The sequence below is a fragment of the Mustela erminea genome, chromosome 11, assembly GCF_009829155.1.
Source record: "Mustela erminea isolate mMusErm1 chromosome 11, mMusErm1.Pri, whole genome shotgun sequence".
NCBI classification, from domain to species: Eukaryota; Metazoa; Chordata; class Mammalia; order Carnivora; family Mustelidae; genus Mustela; species Mustela erminea.
Genome location: NC_045624.1, coordinates 87,681,476 through 87,703,805, shown reverse-complemented (window position 1 = coordinate 87,703,805; position 22,330 = coordinate 87,681,476). Strand labels below are relative to the sequence as shown.

The following is a 22,330-nucleotide window of genomic DNA, read 5'->3' as shown; positions in this document are numbered from 1 at the left end:
AGCCGCATATGGGGCTCTATTCCACAATACATGGGATCATGACCTGAGCCAAAGGCAGATGCCCAACCAACTGAGCCACCCAGGCTCCCCAATCCATTGTGTTCTTGATGAACTTTGGGGCTGTTGTCAGTGTTTGTTATTATGAAGAGTGCTGCTGTGAACATTCTTGGGCACATATCCAGGTACACCTGTCCAAGAGCGGCTGAGTGCAGAAACATGCTTGCTTTATCAAGATAATTCCAAATCGATTGTCCAAAGTGGGTGTTCCAATTTGGGCTCCCATCATCACTTTGTCGCAGTGTATCCTTGCCAGCTCGATCTTGTCCAACTTCCTAACTACGACCAGTCTGCTACATGTAAACTGGCATTTTCTTGTAGTTTTGTTTACAGGATTGTCGAAGAGGCTGGGAATATTTTCGTATGTTTATTGGCCATTTGTCTTTCCTCTCCTTGAAGTGCCTGTCCTGGGATAACTCCCTGTTGACCGTAAGGCCATAGGCTTCCGAGCTTGGCCCTCCAGGACAGAAGTGCCAGCCTAGAGTCCAGTTTCCGAGGCACACCGACGACTGAAGCGCGGGCCCTGCTATGCACCTGCATCCCGTCGTACTCAGTGACTCTCCCTCAACACTACTATCATGTGGTCTTCGACACGACCCCTCGGCGCAGCCTGGTTAAGCTGCAGAGACGTTGGTGCTCAGGATCCCAGCACGCTTCCCGACCCGCAGCCCAGGGCAGAAAGCCGGCCGACTCCTGCCCCGATTTAAGACTCTCCCTGTATGCTCTCTAATTCCCCAGGTTCATCCTGTGTTACTAGAACCTGAGGTCTCAGTCCCCAGATCAACAAGCACGGACTGGACGAGGTGCTCGAGACAAAAACAGGAAAAGCCGACCCGGCCCAGCCCTCCGCGCAGCGGGGGAACCGGACCCTCCGCCCGCCAGGGGCTCTGCACGGGCCATCCTCAGCCTCCGCGCAGGCGCCACCCCCACGCCGCCCCAGGCTTCCTCTCGCGGAGGAAGTGGAGGACTCCGGTCTCAGGCCGCCCCCTAAGGCCGACCGAGCGGGGCAGAGGGGGTGGAGCCCAACGGCCCCGACGCCGCCGGGTCGCCTAGCAACGCCCCCACGCGGAGCCATGCAGGCGCGCGGCAGCAGGGAGCTGGAGGCCAGGAATTACTTGGAAAAACACCGGATTATGGAGTTGCTGAACTATCTCACCAGCACCCTGCTCTTTTTCCGGCCGGGTAAGAGTCTTGCTTACCGCTCGGCTTTCGTTCCCACCCGCCTCCCTGCCCGGGCGGTTCCCAGAAACTCCCGGTACCGCCCTCCCTGCGCGCCCGCACCCCCCGCCCGCTCGCGTCCCCCGGACCCCCGCAGCTCGCCCTCCCCGCCCGGCCTCTAGGCGGCTGGAGCCCTACTGCCGGCGAACGCCGTGGCCCTGAGTACTGGTTGAACGGCCTCTTTTGTGCCGGCCACTGGCCAGCGGCGCGGGGCTCTCGTAGGGGGAGGCTCGCGGCGGGTGGGGAGAGGCTCGGGGGAGGGTCGTCCTTAACACTAGCGGAGTGTGGGCGAGGGCCTGCGCGCCAGGGTCCTCTTCTGGAGAACCGGGAGCAGTACAGAGCTGGGACACGTGGGGGAAGACTGAATGGGTAATATATAAGTTAGCCCTACGGCTGGCAACCAACACGTGTTTGATTTAGATTTTTATAAAAGTATATGCGTATGGGGTTTAAAAGTCAAAAAGCACCCCAAGGCTTATAGAGAAGAACAGCGTTTCCCTCCCTGCCCCAGATTCCTGTTGTAAAGAATGATTGCCAACTCCCTGATATTTCTAGATCACAGACTTTACTGCTACTTACCAATGTCCCCTCAGCCCCGGGGTTTAGATTTAGCTTTATACTGTGTAGGAGGAAACGTCAGCTCGCTTACAGACATGCACGTACACTCACACCTGTTCCCACTCATCCCCACCTTCCCAGTAAAATTATAATTCAGTTTTGGTGTGGCCAGCATTTAGAATGTGCATTATTATTATTAGGCAAATATCCACAGCGAATCCGTGTAGCATGCTATGACTGTATTTCCTTTGTTGATTTCCTGGAAATTAGTAATACCACCATTTTATTTTTATTTATTTTTTTAAAGATTTTATTTATTTATTTGACAGACAGAGATCACAAGTAGGCTGAGAGAGAGAGGAGAAAGCAGGCTCCCTGCTGAGCAGAGAGCTGGATGGGGTGTGTGTGTGTGTGTGCTCTATCCCCGGGTTCTGGGATCATGACCCCAGCCAAAGGCAGAGGCTTTAACTCATTGAGCCACCCAGGAGCCCCAGTAATACCACATTTTAAATGTTGACTTAAATTTTCTGTGTCATTACTACTCAGTCATCGATATTCTCTTTTTGTCGCAAGCAGAGCTCTCCTCCAGGTAGGACAGGAGAGTCATGGTGTAACCACTCCCCCAGCTCTGTCTTCTTGCTCCGGACTAGACTGATGGCCCAGCTGCGCTGCTGTGTGGCTGTAATTCAGGGGTTTCCCTCTTTCTTCTCAGACCTTAACCTTTTCACCTCTCTCCTCTGTTTACAGCCTGTTTTGTGGTGCTTGGGTCTCTTTCCCCCACCCGCACTTTTTTTTTTTTTTTTTTTTTTTTTTTTTTTTGCCTTTTCTCCCTTCCTCTAGAGGACAGACCAAGGAGCGTGCTTCATTGGAGCGGTAAATATTTTGAGAACTCATGTGTATGGTAGTGTCTCATCCTACACTCAAACATGATAACTAGGGTAGATACAATTCTCAGAAAGTACTGCCTTCAGAATTTGGAGGGCTGTGCCCCTTCCTCTTCTGATTGCCACAGTTGTTCTGAAGAGTCTGATGACATGACGTCATCAGATTCTCGACCTGTTTAATGAAGACTTTTTCTCTCTTCTGGAAGTTTTTATTTTATCCCTGTTCTCTCTCTTTCTCTTTTTAAATACGTGTCCTCCTTTTTTTTTTTTTAAGATTTTATTTATTTATTTGACAGAGAGATCACAAGTAGGCAGAGAAGCAGGCAGAGAGAGAGGAGGAAGCAGGCTCCCTGCTGAGCAGAGAGCCCGACGTGAGGCTCCACGTGGATGCTCTATGCCAGGACCCTGAGATCATGACCTGAGCTGAAAGCAGAGGCTTAACCCATGAGCCACCCAGGCGCCCCTTATCCCTATTGTTCTAAATGTTTATATGCCTTGAAGTGGGTTTGTTTTTGTTTGTCTGTTTTCTCAATCACTGTGCTAGTAGGTACTTTGTAGTATTTTTTTAGTTTGTAGATTTTTTTTTTTTCTGTTTCCTGCTTCTTTCCTGGCCTTTTTCTCTCAAGCTCTTTCTAATGTCAACCAATGTGGTATCTCAAGGATTCGTTTTTTTTTTTTTTTTTAAAGATTTTATTTATTTATTTGACAGAGAGAGATCACAGTAGGAGAGAGGAAGGGAAGAGATCACAGAGAGAGAGGAAGGGAAGCAGGCCCCCTGCCGAGCAGAGAGCCCGATGCGGGACTCGATCCCAGGACCCTGAGATCATGACCCGAGCCCAAGGCAGCGGCTTAACCCACTGAGCCACCCAGGCGCCCCAAGGATTCGTTTTTTTCCTTTAATATAAAAGGCTTTGAACTCGTCTGGCAAAAACAGCATTCTCCTATAGAAGGCATGGTGGGGGAAAGAGAATCTAAGATAAAGACAAATTTTCTCAGCAGAGGATAGGAAGAGGGAGGTCTGGTAGTAGTTACACAATTAATATTGTAATCCTACCCCATTCATAATTTAAATAATTATCAATGTAAGAAACTGAGATGCTGTTACCCTCTGTAACAATGTGAACTTTTTCTTTTTATTTATTTATTTATTTTTAAAGATTTTATTTATTAATTTGAGAGAGATCACAAGTAGGCAGAGAGGAAGGCAGAGAGAGAGGCAGGGGGAAGCAGACTCCCCACTGAACAGAGAGCCCTATATGGGGCTTGATCCCTGGACCATGGGATCATGACCCAAGCCAAAGGCAGAGGCTTAACCCACTGAGCCACCCAGGCGCCCCAAACTTTTTCTTTTTTAAAGATGTTATTTATTTATTTATTTGAGAGAGAGGGAGCAAGAACAAGCATCGGGGAAGGTCAGAGAGGGAAGCAGAGTCCCTGCTGAGCCGGGAGCCAGGTGTGGGACTTTATCCCAGAACCCTGAGATCACGGCCCAAGCTAAAGGCAGACAATTAACCGACTGAGCCATCTAGGCATCCCACAATGTAAACTTCTTGAAACATCTTTACAAACTCCAAAGGGAGTGGGGAGGGGCCGAAAAAATATGAAGAAATACTGAGGAGAAGCTAAGGGGTTTGGCTGGTGTCCAGAGTATAGGGCAATGCCTCTCCAAGGTTCCTGCCCAGATTCTCCTAATGGCAGAGAAGAGCGGACTTGTAACTTTGGTGTCTGAGACCTTAGCCTGCTGCTGCCTGACAAGTTTCTTTGGAGTCACTTGTATTACCATAAAAATTTGCAAGTTTTGTTCTTCTACAGAGATACCCATTTCTTACTATAAATGTTTCACATTATTCACCAGAGTATGATTGATTCTCAGGAAGAAACATTATCTTTACCTCGGGTCTATCCGAAGCCTCTGGCATTATGACATGGATCCCAATTTGAAAAGCTTGGATCTTGAAGGGATTTATGGGGGCACCTGGGGGGCTCAGTGGATTAAAGCCTCTGCCTTCCGCTTGGGTCATGGTCTCAGGGTCCTGGGATCGAGCCCCACATCGGGCTCTCTGCTCAGCAGGGAGTCTGCTTCCTCCTCTCTCTCTCTCTGACTGCCTCTCTGCCTACTTGTGATCTCCATCTGTCGAACAAATAAATAAAATCGTTTTTAAAAAATAAAAAAAAATTTAAAAGGGATTTATGGAAAATAAGCCTAGGCAGTTTGATTGTGTTACTACTGGTGAGGGAACAGGTCTACAATCCCACATCCCCAACTTCAGAATTCTATCAGCTCTGGAAACTAACAGATTTTCATAACTCATTTAGCAGCAAAACCTAACATGACCTGAAGTCATTCGGTAGGAAAACGTGTCATTTCCCAGTGACAATTCTGTGCTAGGGAGGGAGGGAGTATAAATGCTTAGGAGAGGCCTTTAATAGAATTAAAATTTCATTTTAAAAAAAGAGACAGTTGTAGTAACCCAGGTGAGAGATATTGCTATGGGAATGGTTAAATGAGGATAAGATACCTTTGAGAGTTACAGAGGAGGAAAAACTCAATGGAGACCATCATGCTGACAAGGTTTGGGGTTTCCAGATGCTTCCCATATTTGAGTTAGTAGAGTGCTCCCTATTAACTCCCTACTAACTCCCTAAAATGTACAGGCTTTACTGCACATTTTAGGGAGCATATTATGGATTCATACTAGCTGTGGTCTTGGGGAAGTGATGGTTATGGGGAATACCAGGCCCATAGTGAGGGCTCAATAATTATTAGCATTTATTATTAAGATGTGAACTTGAGGGCACCTGGGTGGCTCAGTGGGTTAAGCCGCTGTCTTTGGCTCAGGTCATGATCTCAGGGTCCTGGGATCGAGTCCCGCGTCGGGCTCTCTGCTCAGCGGGGAGCCTGCTTCCCCCTCTCTCTCTGCCTGCCTCTCTGCCTGCTTGTGATCTCTCTCTGTCAAACAAATAAATTAAAAAAAAACTAAAAAAAAAAATGTGAACTTGAGGTTTTGTTTTACAAAAACTGATTGTCATTATCAGCTGACATTTACAGAACTTTAGGTGGTTAGTAACATTTGGATCTTCCCTTCATGTTTTATTTTTTTAAATTTTTAAAGATTTATTTGTATGAGAGAGTGCGCGGACAAGCAAAGGGAGGGAGAGGGGAGAGAGAATCTCAAGCCAACTCCATGACCAGTGCAGAGCCTGACGTGGGGCCCAATCCCAGGACCCTGAGATGACCTGACCTGAAACCAAGAGTGGGATGCTCAACCATCTGAGTCAGCCAGGCAACCCCTTTTCGTGTTTTTAAGAAGTCCTATCTTTAGGGGCGGCTGGCTTCCTCAGTCAGTGGAGCAAATGACTCTTGTTCTAGGGGTTGTGAGTTCAAGCTCCATGTCAGGTAGAGAGATTACTTAAAAATAAAATATTTCTTTAAAGGTAATATTTTTATTACTTCTGTTGTAAGCATTTTCAAAACATTTTTAGAATCAGGCAGAGTATAAATTATAGACTCTAGACTTAAACATGATAACATCTCATGTAGTCTAAGGGATATACAGTACAAATCCTTCATCAGAGAAATACACCGAGTTCCATTAGCATTATTTACTTACTCTGTCCTTAAAAAGAAAAGTAGTAAATTGAAATTCAAACTTGGCCTTTTTTCTTTTTCTGAATTTGATAAGTAGTTCGGAAAGAAGCGACAGAAGACCACATACGTGACGGGATTGCCTTCAGTAACCCAATTGTTTCTATAGTCTGTTAAAATTTGTACAGAAAGGCACAAGAGAGATCTAAAAACGTAATCACAATGTGTGGGTGCTATTTGAATAAGTGTTTAAATTCATTTTTTAAAGATTTTATTTATCTATTTGACATAGAAAGACATTGAGAGAGGGAACAGCAGGGGGAGTGGGAGACGGAGAAGCAGGCTTCCCATGGAGCAGGGAGCCTGATGCAGGACTCAATCCTGGGACCCTGGGATCACGACCTGAGCCGGAGGCAGACACTTAAGGACTGAGCCGCTAAATTCACTTTTATTTTTTAAAACTTTACTATTTTTTAAAAATTCTATTTATTTGAGAGAGAGAGAGCGCGCACGAGCATGGGAAGAGGCAGAGGGAGAGGGAGAGGAGCAGACTTCCTGCTTAGCGCGGAGCCCAACATGGGGCTCCATGTTGGACAGGATGCTGAGATCATGATCTGAGCTGAAGTCAGATGCTTAACTGACTGAGCCATCCAGGCACCCCAACTTTTTAAAATTTAAAAAGTGTTCTCAATTCATAAAATTTGTGGGACAACCTGATACCATAAGATTCCTAGAAGAAAACACAGGGAAGAAGCTCCCTGACACAGGTCTTGGCAATGATTTTTTAGATACATCACCAGAAGCACAAAGAACAAAATGAAAAAAACCAACAGCTGGGATTATGTCATATTTAAAGCTTCTGAACCACAAAAGAATCAACAAAATGGAAAGGCAACCTATAGGAGAAAATATTTGCTAACTATGTATCATTTAAGATCTAAAATGTATAAAGAACTCCTACAACTTAATAGCAAAAAAATTGATTTAAAAATGGGACATCTGGGGCGCCTGGGTGGCTCAGTGGGTTAAGCCGCTGCCTTCGGCTCAGGTCATGATCTCAGGGTCCTGGGGTCGAGTCCCGCATCGGGCTCTCTGCTCAGCAGGGAGCCTGCTTCCTTCTCTCTCTCTCTCTCTGCCTGCCTCTCAGTGTACTTGTAATTTCTCTCTGTCAAATAAATAAATAAAATCTTTAAAAAAAAAAAAATAGGACATCTGCCTTCAGCTCAGGTCATGATCCCGGGGTCCTGGGATCGAGTCCCGCATCAGGCTTCCTGCTTGGCGGGGAGCCTGCTTCTCCCTCTGTCTGCCACTCCCTTGCTTGTGCTCACTCACTCTCACTCTCTATCTGACAAGTAAATAAAAAATATATATATTTTTAAATGGGCAAGGCAGGGCTCCTGGCTGGCTTAGTCAGGAGAACACAGGACTCCTGATCTTGGGGTCATGAGTTTGAGCCCCATGTTGGGGCTCAATGTAGCAGTTACTAAAAAAAATAAAAAATAAAAAACTTTAAAAAAATGGGCAGATGAGCTAAATAGACATTTTTCCAAAGAACGTATACAATGGCCCGCAGGTACATAGAAAGATGCCCAACATCACCAATTATCAGGGAAATGCCACTATGGAAAACAGTATAGAGGTTCCTCAAAAAAATTAAATCGGGGCACTTGGGTGGCTCAGTGGGTTAAGCCTCTGCTTTGGGCTCTCAGGGTCCTGGGATTGAGCCCCGCATCAGGCTCTCTGCTCAGTGGGGAGCGTGCTTCCCCCTCTCTCTCTGTCTGCCTCTCTGCCTACTTGTGATCTCTGTCAAATAAATAAATAAAATCTTTTTTTTAGTATTTTATTTATTCATTTATTTGAGAGAGAGAGAGCACAAGCAAGCAGAGAGAGTGAGGAGGAAGCAGGCTCCCCGCTGAGCAGAGAGCCTGATGCGGGGCTCGATCCCAGGACCCTGAGATCATGACCCGAGCCAAAGGCAGAGGCTTTAACCCACTGAGCCACCCAGGCGCCCCAGTAAATAAATAAAATCTTAAAAAAAAAAAATTAAATCGGAACTACCATATGCCTCAGCAATTCCACTTCTGGGTGTATATCCAAAGGAAATAAAAACAGGGTCTGAAGGAGATATCTACGCACTTATGTTTACTGCTGCATAATTCACAAAAACCAAGGTATGGAAACAGCCCAAGTGTCTGTCTACAGATAAATGAATAATGAAGCTGTGGTATATTTATACAATGGAATATTATTCAGCCATGAGAAAGAAGGAGATCCTGCCATTTGCAACGAGGATGCCCCTTGACGATAGGCTAAGTGAGCTAAGTGAGAGAAAAGACAAATACTGCAAGACACCACTTATACAGGGAATCTAACAAAGCCAGTTGTAGAAATGGAGTAGAATGGTGAGTGGTGGCGGAGTAGGAGAGCTGTTGTTTGAGGGCAAGTAAGGTAATTCTTGGAAATTAATGCACAGCATAGGGCTTACAGACAGCATCACTGTATGATAAACACTAAACTTGCTAAGAGACTAGATCTTAAAGAAATATGTGGTAAAGGTGTCAGCAAATACTACAGTGACAATCATATTGCAAATTAAAAATGTACCAAATCAACATGTTATGTAAACTTACATAATGCTACATGTCAGTTATATCTCAGAAGGAGTCCTTATCTGTTAGGGATACATGCTCAAGTATTTATTAATGCAATATCACTGTAATTGACTTCAAAACAATACAGCAAGAGGGGGCCTGGATGAGATGATGGTGAAATGAGACTGGCCACAAATTTTAAGTTAAAGTGGGTTGACAGGTTCGTTATACTTTCCTACTTTTATTTATTTATAAAATTCTCAAGAAAAAGCCTTTTTTTTTTTTTAAGATTTTATTTATTTATTTGACAGAGATCACAAGTAGGCAGAGAGGCAGGCAGAGAGAGAGTAAGAAGCAGGCTCCCTGTGGAGCAGAGAGCCCGATGCAGGGCTCGATCCCAGAACTCTGGGATCCTGACCAAGCTGAAGGCAGAGGCTTTAACCCACTGAGCCACCCAGGCACCCCTCATTTTATCCTTTTTTTTTCTCCCCCTCGACACTTATCTACAAATTAGAATCACCTGAGGAGCTCTTTTTTTTAAAATTCCCAGGTCCTATATCTGGGGTAGAGTAATTAATTGTCTAATGTCTTGTTTTGCATGTGAGCAAGGTGTAATACCCCAGTGCCTAGTACAGAACCTTGAACGTAGTTATTTAATAATTGTTAAATGACTGTTTCCATGTGTGATATATCTTAATTTTATATCAGAAAGAATTGGAACCATTCTTTTACAGAAAAACCAAGAGAGTATTTAATATCTATATTGGAACGACTGAGAATTGCCAAAGTAACAGGCGTGGCTTTTCCTTTCTTTATGGATCACTCTAACATCGTGTCTATGTTTGAGATGATGGACACTTCACATAAAGGCACCATATCATTTGTCCAGTACCGAGAAGGTCAGTATCTTCTACTCACTGAAGTAACAGTTCGTGCTCATTTTTTAACTTTCCTTAGTTGAAAATAATGCTCGCTTCATGAATTTTCCTTTTCTCATTCTGACTTTACAGGCCTGAAAACCCTGGGTCTGTTGGATGAAGATGAAGTTTTACAAGATGATGGACATGTGATAACTTTGGAAAAATTCAGATCTGAAGTGTAAGTTTATTTTGACGTGGCTGATATTTAATGAACATGACTTTGAGGTACAAGGACTATAATTTAAAACAGAAGTTCCTACCTTTTGACAGAAACATTTCATTCCCTTGAAACGTCCAGCTGTCTAGAAAGCAAGGAGTGACAGTCAAGTCTGGAATTAGGAAATTCTGGGGCAGATTCATTCTTTTCTCAATGGGAAAGCCCAGCAGTTCTCAAAGAATGAGGGGGAGAAGCCCCAGTCTGCTAAAACTCACAGAAAAGCTTTGAGCCTAATACACCAGTTGGAAAATCTCTTTATAAAATATAGAGCAGTAGAAGTTCTCTCAGAATATTTCCTCAAAGTTATTTATCACAAAGTAGATGTTTATCAGTAGTAGAGGTTGTAGGGCCTGACTAGCTCAATCAGTAGAGAATGAGACTCTTGATCTCAGGGTCATGAGTTCAAGCCCCCTGTTGGGTGCAGGGCTTACTCAAAACAAACAAAAAAAACAAAACAAAAATATCAGTGTAAGTTGCATGCTAGCCCAACAATTTTAGATTTGGAGTATTACACTTGAAAAGTACTAACTAAATGCTAAATCAGAAAAAAAAAAAAAAAAGGAATAAAATTTGATAGCTGTAGGCTTCTGACCAATGTAACTCAATGCCTTTAAATATTTTGTTCTCTGAGGATTTATTAATCAAGAAATCATTATGTAACAGAGTCCAGAGCCAAGGAAAAGTTGGAAGAAAAGGAGAGTTAAAGATTCCCAGCTCGTTGTCACTTACATAAATATCAGACAAAAACTGTTTAGTTCCCATCCCTACCCTTGTGGGGAAAGACTGAAACACAGTGCTCTGGCCTGAAATGTTTCGTCCAAAAGAGAAGGCTGTCTACTGTCATATGGAATGGAACTAGGAAAGATTTTATTTATTTATTTATTTTTAAAGGTTTATTTATTTATGAGAGAGAGCACACACACGGGGTAGGGGTTAGAGGGAGGGGGAGAACGAGAACCTGCAGCAGACTCCCCACTGAGCCGGGGCCCAAAGCATGGGGCTCCATCCCATGACCCTGAGATGATGACCTAAGCCGAAACCAAGAGTCTAATGCTCACCTACTGAGCCACCTAGGCGCCCCTAGGAAGGATTTTAAATGTAAGGACATTTGTGGAAAATGAGAGCAATTCTGTTTTAGTCACCATCTCATATGTTTTCTTGCAGGAAACACAGTGAATTTCCAAACCAAATACAGGAACCTCAATTATAAACATGCATTCTACATTGATTTTTTAAAAAAAATTTATTTGCTGTGTTTGATTATCTACAGTAGTCTCCCTTAATTAGCATAGGAAATTGAAAATTCATTGTAATTTATTATCTCTGCTCTTGTATCTTACTTAACAGACAGACATAGCATTTATATTTGTAAATGGAATTACTCTTGAGTTTTTCTGGCTTCTGAGTTTTCTGTTTTTATTTTCTTAGGAACAAGAGGACTCAGAAAATATGGTCAGCATTTTAATAACACTGTAAGTTCAAGATAATAAATGATTCTATAAAGTTTTCAATTGTCCAGTTTCATTAATTCAGAACATCATCATATAACTCGAAATCCAACTGGCTTCTTCTTTGTTAAAAACGAAAAACTCCAAAACAAAAAAAGATGCATCATTTTCCAGTGTTAGGCCAGTTTGTCCTCAAATTAAGTAGAATCTCAACATCTTGTTGAGCCAGTTTGTAAATTCCAACTTCATTTAAGGCCGCTGTGGCCTGAGACTGCCCAGAATCGGACTGGAGGACGTCTTTCAGAAGTAGGGCAGAACCAACGTTCAGGTTCAAAACAATACAGGCTTCTTTGACACTGTTAAGAAAAAGAAAAAAAAAAAGGGCAGGAGGTCCATTATCTGTATCATCCACATCACTCCATAATATACTCATTTTCAGAAACAACTTCCCTGCACTGCTAGTCCATATGCCTTCTGTAAAAAGTATTGATGGATTTATTTGGCTCTTTTAACACATTAGGACGATGTATTTGTATAGTGTTTACATTTCATTAGATTACTATAATAGGACCATTGTTTTCAATATGTATCTATTACTTCCCAAAATATAATAATGATACTAACATAATAGCCTATTGTATGTAGCTTAGCGTTTAGTTAGATTAGAATATGGGAAGAGAAACAAAAAAAATTTCAGATGACTTACTAAAATGAGCAAAAATAAATCTTTCATTTTATAATAACTTTAAAAGGAATACTTTATAATCTCAAATTCCCCCCAATAATATAAATTTTACATCAGCAATTTCTAAAATGTTCTTACATACATTTATAGTTATGCTTAGAATCAAAATTAATACTAAATATTTAAGAAAACAGATTTTCTTCAGGCCTGGCTTACTATTAGGTACTAAGCATAATTTTAATTTCTTCTACTTCTTGAATATGGCAGAATTACACTTGTTTGCATTTTCTCTCTCTAGTAACAGGCAAATAGGAGCATTCAACCAAATGCAAGAAACAAAAGGCCCAACACGTAGTTTAGATCCAGTCCTGATAAATCTGGGGGATCATGAATCACATCTTTGATTATCTGGGTACATAATGGATATTTTAAAATTTCAATTGATGCCTTACTTATCCCACCAAACATCACTGGAACCCTGAGAGTTATTATTTAAAAAAAAAAAAAAACAAAAAAAAACAAAAGGAATCAACCTCCTCTAAACATGCGATACATTAGCAGTCACTGTTAAATATCGAGCTTACTGTTTAAAATAATTTTCCGGTCTCTTGCAATAGTGGGAGAACAGGGGGAACAGGTTCCGGGTCATATCAAACTGCAGCTGAGCTGCTCCTCCTTCATTGAAGTGATTAGCCAGAATGATCTGAAACAAAGAGCAACTCATGTTACAGTCGCCTTGATCCTCGCGGCCCCGACATGCAGTCTGCTCTTACTTACTTCTTGGTAGATGTACACATCCAGCTTCTCCACAAGCATTTGCCAGAAAATTTTAAATAAGGAGAAGCAGAGCTGCTGTTCCAGCTGAAGGGAGCGGTCTCTGAGCGTGAGCAGGAGCGGGCAGGCCGAGCTGGACAGGGACATCACCGCCTGCTCGGCCTGCGACGGCAAGGACAGCCATCTGCAAGACACAAGAGCGGCGCGGCCTGTGGCACTTTAAGTATGACTACAAGATTTTCCAAACGTGGTGGTTTTTTTGTTTGTTTGTTTGTTGATAGGCAGAGATCACAAGTAGGCAGAGAGGCTGAGAGAGAGGAGGAAGCAGGTTCCCTGCTGAGCAGAGAGCCCGATGCGGGGCTCGATCCCAGGGTCCTGGGATCATGACCTGAGCCGAAAGCAGAGGCTTAACCCACTGAGCCACCCAGGTGCCCCCAAACATGGTGTTTTGAAAGATTTAACAGATCCTTTCAAATTCGGGGAAGTGCATGTTGGATAAGAAATGATATACAGCCCAGCATGAAAAGCTCTCTCAGAAAATAAATCTATTTGGGGTGCCTGGGTGGCTCCAGTTGGTTGAGCGTCATGATCCCAGGGTGCCAGGATCAAGCCCTGCGTTGGGCTCCCTGCTCAGCGGGGAGTCAGTCTGCTTCTCCCTCTCCCCCCTGCTCATGCTCTCTCTCTCTCTCTCTCTCTAATAGATAAATAAAATCTTAAATAAATAAATTTATACTTTAGTGCTTTTTTTTAAAGATTTTATTTATTTATTTGACAGAAATCACAAGTAGGCAGAGATGCAGGCAGAGAGAGAGAGGAAAGCAGGCTCCCTGCTGAGCAGAGAGCCCAATGTGGGGCTCGATCCCAGGACCCTGAGATCATGACCTGAGCCAAAGGCAGGGGCTTAACCCACTGAACCACCCAGGTGCCCAATTTATACTTTAGTTCTACATTAAATGCCCCCTATGTAATGAGGATGATAGTTTTTTTTTAAATCCCCCAATTTTAATATGACTTACTGAAATATTTATAAAACAGGCAACATGTAACCCGTATTAGCATTTAAGACATCTGCTAACTTCGTGATCTGATTTTCGGCAAGATCACAGGGACTGAAAACACTTCCACACTGATTAGAAATACTCCATGTGACCGGCACTGTCACATGTGACTTCCACACTAATTAGAAATACTCCATGTGACCAGCACTGTTCTCCCAGAGGACATTGTGTGGCGCACACAGAACCACAGCGGGATCAAGTGTACAGGCAGGTGCGCAAAGGACACCCTTGGACCGTGCTTGGTAGAGCGATGACAGGCCCTTCAGCTCCACATCACACACCAGCTCCCTGTATTTACAGACAGTCCTGGAGCTCAACTATGATCAGTTTATTCTGATAAAGAATGTCTGAATATATTTTAGAAAGATTTCCATCAAAAGGTAAAGTTTGTAGCATAAAGAGCCAAACTCTGCTGTCTAGATGCCTTGGAAGTTGACTATATGTATCATCTTTCAATTTGTTTTTAAGGTCTTAAAAATTAATTATTTTAAGATTTCATTTATTTATTTGTCAGAGAGAGAGAGAGAGAACGTGCATAAGCAGGCAGAGTGGCAGGCAGAGGCAGAGAGAGAAGCCGGCTCCCTGCTGAGCAAGGAGCCTGATGTCAGACTCGATCCCCTGCCCCTGAGATCATGACCTGAGCCAAGGCTGCAGCTTAACCAACTGAGGCACCCAGGTGTCCCTTTAAGTTTTTATTTAAATCACCGGTGCTCACCACAAGCGCACTCCCTTAATCCCTGTCACCTATTTCACTCATTCCTCCAACTACCTCCCCCCTGGTAACCAGCAGTGTGTTCTCCATTGTTAGGAGTCTCTTTCTTGATCTGTCTGTTTCCCCCTATGCTCATTTGTTTTGTGTCTTAAATTCTACATTCGAGTGAAATCTTACGCTATTTATCTTTCTCTGATTTATTTAACTTAGCATAATACTCTCTAGCTCCATTCATGTCTTGCAAATGGCAAGATTTCATTCTTGTTTATGTCTGAATAATATTCCATTGTATTACATATACTATGATACGTGCACACTGTGTGTGTGTGTATCTTTATCCATTCATCAGTTGACGGACACTTGGGCTGTTTCCCTAACTTGGCTATTGTAGATAGTACTGCTATAAACATTGCGGTGCATTCATTCCTTTGAATTAGTGTTTCTGTATTCTTTGGGTAAATACCCGGTACTGGGATTGCTGGATCATAGGGTTACTTTATTTTTAACTTCTTGAGGAACCTCCACACTGTTTTCCAGAGTGGCTGCACCAGCTTGCATTCCCACCAACAGTGTAGGAGGATTCCCCTTTCTCCATATCCTCACCAATACCTGTTTTTTCTTGTTTTTTATTTTAGCCATTCCAACAGGTGTGAGGCCATATCTCATTGTGGTTTTGATTTGCATTTTCCTGATGGTCAGTGATGATGAGTATCTTTTCATGTGTTTGCTGGCCGTCTGGATGTCTTCTTTGGAAAAAATGTCTGTTCAGGTCTTCTGCCGTTTTTGTTTTGTTTTGTTTTAAAGTGAGCTCCATGGAGCCTAATGCAGGGCTTAAACTCCCGATCCTGAGATCAAGACCTGTGTTGAAATCAAGAGTCCCACACTCAACTGGCTAAGCCACCGGGGTGCTCCTGCCCATTTTTTAATTGGCCTATTTATTTTTTGAGTTTTAGAAGTTCTCTATATATTTTGGATATATAACCCTTTATTGGATATGGATTTACAAATATCTTCTCCCATTCTGTAGATTGCCTTTTAGTTATTGACTTTTCTTTCTGTACTGAAGCTTTTTATTCTGATGTAGCCCGAATAGTTTATTTTTGCTTTTGTTTCCCTTGCCTCAGGGGACCTATCTAGAGGAAAGTTGTTATGGTCGATATGTGAGTTCCGGCTAGTGTTCTCTTCCTGAATTTTTAAGGTTCCAGGTCTCACATTTAGGTCTTTAATCCATTTTGAGTTTATTTTTGTATATGGTGTAAGAAAGTGGCCCAGTTTTCATCCTTTTCAAGTAGCTGTCCAGTTTTCCCAACACCATTTGTTTTTTGTTTTAAGATTTTATTTATTTATTTGACAGACAGAGATCTCAAGTAGGGGGAGAGGTAGGCAGAGAGAGAGAGGAGGAAGCAGGCTCCCTGCTGAGCAGAAAGCCTGATGCAGGGCTCGATCCCAGGACCTGGGACCATGACCTGAGCCGAAGGCAGAGGCATTGACACACTGAGCCACCCAGGCGCCCCAGCCCAACATTTGTTGAGGAGACTGTCTTTTTCCCATTTTTCTTTCCTGCTTTGTCGAAGATTAATTGACCATATAATCATGGATTTATTTCTGGGTTTTCTATTCTGTTTTATGATCTATATGTCTATTCTGGGGGCCAGTACTCTTTTGATGTCTATAGCTTTGTCATATAACTTGAGGTCTGGAATCCTGCTGCTTTCAGCTACACTTTTTTTTTCCCTCCGAGATTACTTTGGCTACTTGAGGTCTTTTGCGGCTCCATACAAATTTTAGGATTGTTTGTTCTAGCTCTGTGAAAGATGCTGTTGGTATTTTGATAGGGATTGCATTAAATGTGTAGACTGCTTTGGGTAGCATAGACATTTTAACAATGTTTGTTCTTTCAATCCATGAGCATGGAATGTCTTTACATCTCTTTGTGTCATCTTCAATTTCTTCCATCCGTGCTATAGCTTTCAGAGGACTGGTCTTTCACCTCTTTGGTTGGATTTATTCCTAGGTTACCTTATTATTTTGGGTGCAATTTTAAATGGGATGGTTTTCTTAATTTCTTTCTCTGCTTCATTACTGGTGGATAGAAATGCAACAGACTTTTGTATGTTGTATATTCTCTGACTTTACTGAATTCATGATCAGTTCTAGCAGTTTGTTGGTGGAGTCTTTTAGGTTTTCTGTATACAGTATCATGTCTTCAGCAAAGTTTTACTTCCTCCTTACCAATGTGGATGCCTTTTGTTTCTTTCTGTTGTCTGATCGCTGTGGTTAGGACTTCCAGTATTAGGCTGAATAAAATGGGAGAGTGGACATCCCTGTCTTGTTCCTGACCTTAGGGGGAAAGGCTCTCAGTTTTCCCCCACTGAGGATGATGTTTGCTGTGCGATTTTCACAGATGGCCTTTATCATGTTGAGGTGTGCTCTCTCTAAACCTACTTTGTTGAGGGTTTTTATCATGGGTGTTGTACTGTGTCAAATGTTTTTTCTGCATCTACTGAAATGATCATATGGTTATCCTTTCTCTATTTGATGTAACGTGTTCATGCTGACAGATTTGCAAATACTGAACTACACTTGCAAGCCAGGAATAAATCCCACTTGATCGTGACAAATTATTTTTTTTTAATGCACTGTTGGGTTTGGCTTGGTAGTATTTTGTTGAGGATGTTTGCATCTATGTTCATCCGTGATATTGGCCTATAATTCTTTTTTTGTGGTGCCTTTATCTGGTTTTGGTATCAAGGTAATGTTGGCCTCATGGAGTGAATTAAGAAGCTTTCCTTCCTCTTCTGTTTTTTGGAATAATTTGAGAAAAATAGATATTTATCATCTTTCAATTTTTAGCAAACTGGATTTGAGAGTTGAGTTGTCAGAAAATAAAAAAGGACTTACCTTTCTTTTTTATACAATTTTGCAGCTTCTTTAACTTCTCTAAAAACGTGGTCTACTTGGCGGGTCAACATATCATGCTTTAAACGTTCTAGCAGGTTAATCATGTCATCAAAGACAGAACTCTCCATGGAGGCTAGCTGTCCCAGCTGCAACTTACTGAGGGTGTTATTCTCTGCAAAGACTTCCAGTGCTGCCTGTTGAAGTTGTAGGAAAAACTGAAAGCAAAAACAGGTTCACATGGTTATTAAAATACTTCTTAAAAAAAAAAAAGATACTTCTTTTTTAACAGCTTGAAATATAATTCATGTACTACATCTTATTCATTTCAAATGGACAATTCATTGGGTTTTAGAGTACATTCAGAGTTGTGCATTTATCACCAGAGTCAATTTTAGAATCTTTTTTTTTTTTAAGATTTTATTTATTTAACAGAGAAAGACAGGAAGAGAGGAAACACAAGCAGGGGGAGTGGGAGAGAGATAAGCAGACTCCCTGCTGAGCAGGGAGCCCAATGTGGGGCTCGATCCCAGGACCCTGGGATCATGACCTGAGCTGAAGGCAGACGCTTAACAACTGAGACACCCAGGTGCCTCTAGAATGTTTTCTTTACCCCCAAAAGATACCCACACTTAACCATCATCTCCCAATTCCTTCCCTGCCTGCCCTCCCTACCCCCCAAACCGTAGGCAACCACTAATCTTCCTGTCTTTGTCAACTTGCCTGTTCGGGACATTTCATATAAATGGAATTATACAATTTATGGCTCTTTGTGACTGGCTTCTTTCACTTAGTATATTTTCAGGGTTCATCTATGTTGTAACATATATCAATCAGTACTTAATTTCTTTTCACTGCTGAATAATATTCCAATATATTTACATTTTATTTATATTTATTTATTCAGTCATCATTTGACAGATAATTAGGTTCTTTCCACTTTTTGTCTTTATGAATAATACTGCTATGAACATTGTGTAAGTTTTTTATAGACATAGTCTTTATTTCTCTTGGATACACCTAGAAGTACAATTGCTAGATCATATGGTAATTCTAGGTTTAACTATCTGGAGATATGACAGACTGTTTTCCACAGTGACTGTACAAACCATGTGTGACCATTCAAATTTCTCCACAGCTGCACTGATAACACTTACTGTTTTATTATAGCCATCTTAGTTTATATTTAGTGGTAACTCACTGTGTTTGTTTGTTTTTGAGACTGAGAGAGAGAGTGTGTGCAAGGAGCCGGAGCGGGGGGAGGGGCTGGTGGGAGGAGAGACAGAATCTCAAGCAGACTCTTTACCCAGCACAGAGCCCAAGGTGGGGCTGGATCTCACAATCCTGAGATCATGACCTGAGTTGAAATCAAGAGAAACCGACTGAGCTACCCAGGCAGCCCATCTCACTGCGATTTTATTTTTTATTTTTATTTAAATTCAATTAACATATAATGTATTATTGGTTTCAGAGGTAGAGGTTTCATTGTGATTTTCATTTGCATTTGCCTGATGGCTAACTTCTTTGGGTAGTCATTTTTTCTGGGTACAGACTAAGAGTCGTAGTAAAACCAGGAGAGATTTCTGACAGTTAAGAAAATTAAAATGTGAGGGGTGCCTGGGTGGGTTAAGCCTCTGCCTTCGGCTCAGGTCATGATCTCGGGAGTCTTGGGATCAAGACCCGCATTGGGCTCTCTGCCTACTTCTGATCTCTGTCTGTCAAATAAATAAATAAATCTTTAAAAAAAAAAAAAAAAAGATTAAAATGTGGAGCATCTGGGTAGCTCAGTCAGTTAAGCAGCTGCCTTCAGCTCAGGTCATGATCCCAGGGTCTGGGATTTAGCACCGCATCCTGCTCTCTGCTCAACGGGCAGTCTGCTTCTCCCACTCCTCCTGCTTGTTTTCCCTCTCTTTCTGTCAAATAAATAATTTTTTTTTTAAAGGAAAAATTAAAGTGTCATTTTCATAGTGGCATTTTCAATAGAATTCATATTATTTTTCTGTAGGGTAGCAAAAAATATTTTTCTAATATGAGTAATGCTGTGGATAATTAGCAAAAGATTAAAAATAGCCTAAATGTCCATTAACAGGGAACTGGATATGGCCACACTAGGGATTGTTCACGAATGGCCAAGTTGGAATTTTCTGCTCAAACGGAGAAGAGGCACTGGTCCTTTGGAGACTGGTGAATGACAATGTGAGCTTGAAGCCACCTGTGGCCATGCTTCCCAGAGTCTGCCTGAGAACGAAGCCAGAAGCGAATGACTTTAGGGCAGCCATGCCTAATGCTTTCAGTTACACCAAATCCTCACCTCCTCACCCCAGCCCCCCATTCACACTCAGGCCAACATGAATCTGGTTTCTGTTACCTACAACTCAAAAATTCCTGATGTTGAAGGGCTGTGTATGTCAGGCTTGGCACAATCTGGCAAGAGTCAGACCGCTTTTAGTATAGAATCTAAATGAATGGAAAGTGAATTCTGTCCACTCTTCTTTTTTCTATCTAGATAATACGAGAGCTTTAATTTTATTTTAAGCATTCACAGGCTGAAGGACCATGAAGAAAGTTAATTTTTGATGTTAAACAGATTTGTAATATAATAACAAGCAAGGACAAAGAACTCATTCATGATTTGAAGAGTAACTCTAAATTTAGTTATTCTTCTGTTGACAGAAGGATCCAGTTAATTCAGCATCAGATTATAAATTTCCTAAGGATAGGGATGATGGCCAATTCACTGTCATTAACAAACTACGGCACCAAGTAAAGTGTTTAATGATGTTTCACAAATAATTCATTGAAGCTAGAAATCTGGCCTTGAATGAGTCTCTTATTAGATCATCTGGCACAAGAAAGAGGAATGACAATTTGTTTTATGACAAAGCTTAGCAGAAAATGGAGCGGTGTGGGGGCTGAGTGAAGAAAGTACAGGATGAGGAAAACAACACATAAAAGTACAGAATGAATAAATGTATTCTAATTGGGTGCCATTATAAACAAATGCTGTGATTATTACACTTTACATTATATTCATTTTATGAAATAATTATTTTGTGTCTTATTTTCCTTGCTTAGCAGAATGTTATTACATACATGGATTTCGGTTAATGTTTTTGTAGAAAAAAGGCTTTATATAGTTAAGTCCCAGCCAAAGAGTCCAGAATAGAATAAACTATGATTGTGTTTCTCAGGTTTTCATCTTGTTTATATCTGTTATTATTTTTTTTTGTTCCCTATTTTTTTTAAATTTATTACCCTATATTTAATTAAGATTAAAGACTTTTTTGTTTCACTCGTTCTTTCACAGTAGAGGAATATAACTTCTATATAATACAGTACATTATACAATTTTTTGGTCATAAATTCATAATTTAAAATTTATTTTTTGAAATATTTTATTTATTTATTTGACAGACAGAGATCACAAGTAGGCAGAAAGACAGTCAGAGAGAGATGGGGGAGGAGGCTCACTGCTGAGCAGAGAGCCCGATGCGGGGCTCGATCCCGGGACCCTGAGATCATGACCTGAGCCGAAGGCAGAGGCTTTAACCCACTGAGCCACCCAGGCGCCCCTTGATGCCTTTAAAACATGAGTAAATACAGGGGCACCTGGCTGGCTCAGTTGTTAAGCCTCTGACTCTGGATTTCAGCTCAGGTTCTGATGCCAGGATTGTGAGATCTAGCCCAGTGTCTGCACTTACCAGGAGTCAGCTTGGGGTTCTCTCTCCCTGCTCTCAAGTGTGTGCATGCACTCAAATAAATAAATCCTTAATAAATAAATAAATAGGCAGACCAAATCTGTCAACACACAGCATTGTGTGGAAAAAGGAAAGATAAATGAATTCCTGGATGTAAAAGTCCTTGTAATACATGCTAACCAGACCCAAGGTTTTGATTTTTAGATTTATTTGAAAGATACCTCTCCCTATAAGAAATTAAATATTTGGATGATGTGATAATGGCATTATGGTACTTTTTTTTAAAGGCGTTCTCTTAGAGCTACATTTTGAAATATTTATCATGAAATATATCTAAGATCTTTAAAATAATCAAGGATGGGGGATGGAGAAGAGGCTTAAAACAAAACTGGTCTAAGCAGCTGGGTCACAGGCACATAGGAATTCCTTTATTATTCAATTTACTCATGTTTTGTTTCTTTTTTAAAGATTTATTTATTTGAGAGAGAGAGAAAGCAAGAGCACAAGCAGGAGGGACAGAGAGAGAGGGCTCCATGTCACCCAAGATCATAACCTGAGCTGAAACCAAGAGTCGGCTACTTAACCAACTGGGCCACGCAGGTGCCCCTCTATTTACTCATGTCTTGAAGGCATTCAAAAGATAGCCAATATCATCATTATTTTATTTATTTTATTTTTTTATGTAATCTCTATGTGGGACTCAAACTCAGGACCCCGAGACCAAGAGTCCCATGTTCCACCAACTGAGCCGGGCAGGCGCCCCTCAAATGCTATTATTTGATCTTTCTTACAGTCCTGGATTTTACTGATTTTGACACCATTATTCAATGTTAGCTTTTTCTGAGATGGCAATTACCATACATGAATATTTCCCAAGTCTAAAGAAGAAAAAGGTTCATTCTATAGACAACTATTACACGAAAGGCTGCCTTTCTTTTCTAATAATTAAAATCGTGGGATTATTTAACCATTTGAGACTTAACTGAGAAAAATATGTAATTTAATCATAACCCCTAAATTTGGCCT

General features: G+C 41.6%; 2 protein-coding genes across 3 annotated transcripts in view; one reads left to right on the top strand and one right to left on the bottom strand.

Moving 5' to 3' along the window:
* The first annotated feature begins 962 nt into the window (after positions 1-962).
* EFCAB10 (EF-hand calcium binding domain 10) lies at positions 963-11,537 on the top strand. The gene is made up of 4 exons (XM_032304331.1): positions 963-1,239; positions 9,629-9,793; positions 9,905-9,992; positions 11,460-11,537. Exons 1-4 carry the CDS (start codon positions 1,131-1,133, stop codon positions 11,494-11,496), a joined length of 399 nt encoding a protein of 132 aa, XP_032160222.1. The 5' UTR covers positions 963-1,130; the 3' UTR covers positions 11,497-11,537.
* RINT1 (RAD50 interactor 1) overlaps positions 11,256-22,330 on the bottom strand; it is a 34,330-nt gene continuing 23,255 nt past the window's right edge. For both annotated transcript variants that reach the window (XM_032304325.1, XM_032304326.1), the window contains exons 12-15: positions 17,610-17,824; positions 12,942-13,122; positions 12,749-12,867; positions 11,256-11,835 (exon numbers count right to left, since the gene is read on the bottom strand). In XM_032304325.1, the coding sequence (XP_032160216.1) occupies positions 11,643-11,835; positions 12,749-12,867; positions 12,942-13,122; positions 17,610-17,824 (708 nt within the window). In that variant the 3' untranslated portion in view covers positions 11,256-11,642. The remainder of the gene's footprint in view (positions 11,836-12,748; positions 12,868-12,941; positions 13,123-17,609; positions 17,825-22,330) is intronic.